The sequence below is a fragment of the Seriola lalandi genome, unplaced genomic scaffold (assembly GCF_002814215.2).
Source record: "Seriola lalandi dorsalis isolate HSWRI2012SDOR001 ecotype SW California unplaced genomic scaffold, Sedor1 jcf7180002054280, whole genome shotgun sequence".
Lineage (NCBI taxonomy): Eukaryota > Metazoa > Chordata > Actinopteri > Carangiformes > Carangidae > Seriola > Seriola lalandi.
Genome location: NW_019524833.1, coordinates 533969 through 539295, shown reverse-complemented (window position 1 = coordinate 539295; position 5327 = coordinate 533969). Strand labels below are relative to the sequence as shown.

Genomic DNA, 5327 nt, shown 5'->3' with positions numbered 1-5327 from the left:
CCTCCCTCCTCTTCCAGTCCAATCCAACATCCAGAGAAAAGCAAAGTGGTGATTTTAAGGAGGGCTTTAGTGAAGCTTTTTTTTGGGGGGGGCTTAATTCCTCTCTGGCACCCTGGGGCTGAAGGAAGAAGGGACCAAAGGGCTTGAAATGGTTCAAAGATGAATGAGTGATTGTGCTTTAAATTCCCAGAGGTTTGTTTTTGTAGTGTCAGGATTTTATTGCAGCGTTTTGTTGCTTTTTTTTTTTTTTTTTAACAAGTTAAATATGAGGACACAAAGATCCGACACAGAGAGCTGAATGAAAGTGTGCCAAGTAGAAAGTGAGTTCGGTCCAGATCAGTAAAATGATCAGTAAACAATACCAGGCACTTACTGTTGCTTTTGTGTGAACATAAAGAGCAGGCGAGGATGTGAGAAATTACTGTTCAGAACATTTGTGTCCGTTAAAGCAAAGAAATCCAAGATACTCTGTATTAAAGAAGAGTTTTACATGTGCAATGAGGAAAGACGGGCAGTGCATGCTTTAATCAACAAGGCTGAAAGATTATTAACTCTATTGTATTTATATATTTACACACTAATCTGTACAATTTTTACATTTTCCTACTGATAAATGCATTAGAAAAGAGTCATAAGAAAATACACCGGGGGGTGATTGTCCTGTCACACGTCGGCGCTCGAAGAGACCTGCGATAACCTGGGGTCAGAGTCGATCTCGAAGCGGTAGTGGTAGCCCTCCCACACCTCCCTGCAGGCGTCCCGCATGTCGTAGATCCGCTTCTTGATGCCCTTGCGATTGAGATAAAGTACAAATAGGAAGATGAGGCCTATGAAGCCCAGGACGACACCCAAGAAGACGTAAGAGGTCTGCAGAGCAAGGTCTGCCCCCGCATCCCTCTGGTGGCATCCCAGAGTCAAGGTGCCCACAGCGAGCAGGGATGTGTTCCTCATGCTGGCCGGGAAGGCGCACACGAGGCCGTCGGCGTTGCTGATGCGTTCCTGTGATCTGTTGAGCCACAGAGCAAAAGGTTCAATTCCACACGTGCAGGTGAACGGGTTCTCCCCCAGCAGAAGGTCAGCTGTGGGCAGGGAGTCCAGCTCTCGCAGACCTTCCTCGGGCAACGACTTGAGGGCGTTGAGCGTGAGGTCGAGCTCCTCCAGTTGCTCCAACCCCGAGAAGGTGGAGTTGTGGATGGCCACCAGGGAGTTGTTGGAGAGCTGGAGCCGTCGCAGGCTGGTCAGGTGGGAGAAGATGCGCGAGGGCAAATAGATGAGGCCGTTGTCGGACAGGTCCAGTCCCCGCAGGTTCCCCAGGGAGCTCCAGCGGAAAGACGTGGCCAAGTCCATCACCGACGAGTGGTTGTAGAGGGCTCGGCTCAGGTTGAGCTCCCGCAGGGACTGGTTCAGGACGGTGAAGGCCTCGGGGTGAATGACTGCCAGCTGGTTGTTGCTCAGATCCAGAGAGCGGAGGCTGCGGAGTCCGGCAAACGTGTGGGATTCCACCTCGGAAATTCTGGATTTGAGGACAGCCAAGAGATGGCAAGAAAGTTTAAAGACTTCTGCAACTGCAACTACTCAGAATATTACATACTGTCACTATGATGCATCCCATAAATCAAGAGTCATATAACCAAAACCTTGACATAAGTTTACCTTCAGAACAAAAATAGTTGAGACAAACTGTGGAGACATTATCTTAAAGGCTTGAACTCCCCATGATATGTTTGCTTTGCATGACAACAATGACAAAACGGTGCAGGAGAGTCTTACCTGTTATTACTCAGGGACAAGTTGGTCACGTTATCCAGACCTCTGAAGGACTCCGGGCCGATGCGTCTGATCTGGTTCCCGGTGACAAACAGATTCCGGGTGTATCCGGGGATCCCGGTCGGGATACTCCGCAGGTCTTTGGAGACGCACTTCACGGTGTGAGCCGCCTCCGAGCACTCGCAGCGCGGAGGGCACGACGCGTGAACGCAGCGAAGGAGCGCGCAGAAAACAATGCACCGCGCTAAATCCAGCATGTTGGAAAGTGTCGGAGCAGCAGCAGCAAGCAGTGAGGAAAACGAAACACACAGGAAAATATAAATGTAAAAAAAAAAAGGGGGGGTAAATGAAACGATCAGCTCCTCCGACACGTCATTATCATCCGTTGTCCCGGCCGGGAATATTGCTGCTGCTGCTGCTGCTGCTTCAACTTTGCATCCGTGCAGAAAGTGTGGCCGGGAGGCAGGCTCTGATTTCCATGAGAACAGAGGCGGAGGGGTCGTGCTGATCACAGGGGGTGCTTGATCCTTCGCCGTGGCAAAGCGGGGCGTCGCTACTTCTCCAACAATGAAGTTAAAAGGACCATCGACTATAGAGCGATGATCTGCGGGGAGGGGCTTCTCTCTCCCCTCTCTCCCCTCTCTCCCCTCTCCCTGCACCCCTCCACCCGGTCCCGATCCGCGAGCTCTTTCCTCTCGGCTTCGAGTGGAGACTGTAGTGGCACGAGGAGGAGCAAGTGGACCGGCTCTCTCAGCTCTCACTCTCCTCATTATGTGTCATATATAAACACACCTGAGCCCCAGTTTATGATGCTGTTGCAGATGAAAATCAAAAAAAGGGGCAAGAATTCAGTGTTTTCTGCAAAAAAAAGATGTTTATTATCCATGTTTATTATCATAATTCAGATTTTAAAATGTTTCCATGTAAATTGTTATTTAAGGCAATGGCTGCCACAGTTTCACTACTAGTGTTTGGAGAATCTGACGTCCTAGACCTAGGTCATTCCCATCCACCCAGGTGGTATGGTAAAGATGGGGGAGGGGTGTTGTTGGGGGGGTGTGGGGGTGCAGACTGCAGACCCTTTGATCCCCCCCCTGTTCTTGAATACCACGATGCTCTTCGGGGATAATGGCCTCTGAGTGGGACTCGGTAGTGGAGTATCAAAGCTGTGAAGGCTTTTCCTTCCTTAATGTTTATTCTGACAGATGATAATGATTATTACAGGAATCACTTCAGAGTGTGTTTATAGAAACTCGCGGAGGAGGAGGGGACTTTGCCTTTCATGGCTCACAGAGCCTTGAAATCCTAACATCATCCCTCCTGCTGACAGGCTGATGAAACACAGTCGTCATAATTCAAGGACGGAAATTCAATTTAAAAGAAAAAAGAAAATGAGAGAGAGAAAAAAACTCCCACAAATTTTCTACAATAATAGACATCTTTATTGGTATTATAGCTGTAAGTCATAAACACATTCAGAGTTCACACAGTCACTTGCAGGAGTCTTAAAATTCCCCAGCGGGCCATATGATCTGCAGCATAAAAGATATTTTTGGGGGGATTAGAGAAACAAAAGAGGGTTTGGAAAATTGCAGACTGGTATAAGTATTGATAGTGGCACTAATAATAGCATCCCAACTGTCTTTTGTCAACGGTCTGAATCGCTGGGACCACAGGTCTCCACATTCCTGGACCTGGCTCTTGGATACAACAAGGCACCGAAGCAGGCCACGTCGAAAACCCATTGAAATTGGTTTCTCCGCTGAATTTTGCATTCTCGCACATGCACGCCGATAAAAAAGGACCGGTGTATTATTTATCTATATCTCTCGTCCTAAAGTATACATAGGCCTATATATTTCTGTCAGAAGCGGTGAAATGACAATGTCCATCAGGTGACCCCTCAAAGGGCTTTTCATTCTCAGCTCGACGTGTGATGAATGAGCCGATTCACTGAGGAACAAGTGACGTATTCAAGGACACAGTTTGGCTCCCGTTTTTTTCCTGACACTTAGCTCAATCACAGAGAAACCAAAGGACGTTTTTCACTTTTTCTGTTTGTTTTCTACGAGTGAAAGTTTGGACAGAGATGTGAAACGTCACTGTAGTTTAGGCTTAACGAGAGTATTTCCAGATTTCTTTTTCTTGAAACACGTGCTACTTTTAGTAACATCGCTCTCAATGCAAGGCTACCGGTCGGCTCACTTGTATCTCAAGTCCAAAAATAAAATTTTCCAATAACTTAAAACAGAAATATTTGAGACTCGACACTTCTGAACACTAGTTACTAGTGACACAGCTTTAAAATATTCCCAAAACAATGTGTTTTTACATTGACTATTTCCACTTTTCAAGTTGAGGTCAGGTTCTCCATTTCTTTCCTTGTTTTAATGCTTTGAGAAAATGACTCTGCAGCTCTCGTCTTCCACAATCTAAAGCTACGCACAGACGCAGGCTATTGCATCGAATCAACATTAACTCAAGCCTGTTACAGTCTAATTTATTATTCATTCTTGCAAGGTTTTACCAGCAAATCGCATAAAAGTTGAAAGAGATTAAGATAAAGATATGGAGTAATAAATATAGAACTCAATCAGTAGGCGGGTGCCTGCAATGAAACGCAGGTGATTATTAAGCCACAGAATGAGTCGAACAGTCTTTCTCAAACTCTCATATATTCTTGCATGCATGCAACACGCACATGCTGGCATGCAATCACATGCTCTCTCCAATCGTGTGCATCACAAAGACGCACGCACGCACACACACACACACACAAACACACACACACGCACACACAAACTCGCTGCAGAGCAGAGATGATATGCAGAAACTAAAATGACGCTGTAAATTATTCAAAGGATAAATCCGTAGTGAGCGATCAAGTTTGCAAAGTATATAAAGAGCACCTGGTGTACAGTATAATGTGTGTTCAAATATTTACGGGCAACATGGGTGAAAGACGCACAAGAGGCCGGAGAACATCTGCTTCCAACTGAAGCTCAATGAGGAGAGCACAGTGTAGAAAACTGGCACTGTGTTAGCCCTAGCTAGCATCAAACCCTCACTACAGAGAACACACGTGATTTGGGTCGAGACACTCACACACTATAAATGATCTACTTTGGATTAATGCAGGATGTTGGCCGGTACGTGTCAAAAGCTTTGTGAGACAGCGCTGACATTTCACAGTGACCTTCGAATCTGATCTGCAGAGGTGGAAAACAGCAGGAGCGACGCTGATCAGGCGCTACAGGGTGTTGGTGTTGGTGTTGGTGGTGGTGGGGGGGGCTGGGGATATTCAGCAGGGGTTGGCGAGAGCGTGAAAAACCTGAGGATCCTGGCTACCTGCTGCTTCTGGCAGCACCGCGGACAAAGAAGAGGGCCCGACACTTTTTTCTGTTTGATTGCAAACAATGAGGGGATTTGAATCTACTCAACGAAAGCCATGGCAACGGATTTTCGAGTGCCAACCATCATGTGGAATTAACGTTTTTTTTTTTTTTTTTTTTTTTTAACCCAAAAAACAACTGAAAATATAACACATAAAGGATCTGAGA

At 46.5% G+C, this 5327-nt stretch overlaps 1 protein-coding gene across 1 annotated transcript; it reads right to left on the bottom strand.

Annotated features, from left to right (window-relative positions):
• Positions 1 to 542: 542 nt before the first annotated feature.
• tpbg1b (trophoblast glycoprotein 1b) lies at positions 543 to 2377 on the bottom strand. The gene is made up of 2 exons (XM_023405602.2): positions 1771 to 2377; positions 543 to 1513 (listed from the first exon to the last, which is right to left on the bottom strand). Exons 1-2 carry the CDS (start codon positions 2022 to 2024, stop codon positions 664 to 666), a joined length of 1104 nt encoding a protein of 367 aa, XP_023261370.1. The 5' UTR covers positions 2025 to 2377; the 3' UTR covers positions 543 to 663.
• Between the last annotated feature and the right edge of the window lie 2950 nt (positions 2378 to 5327).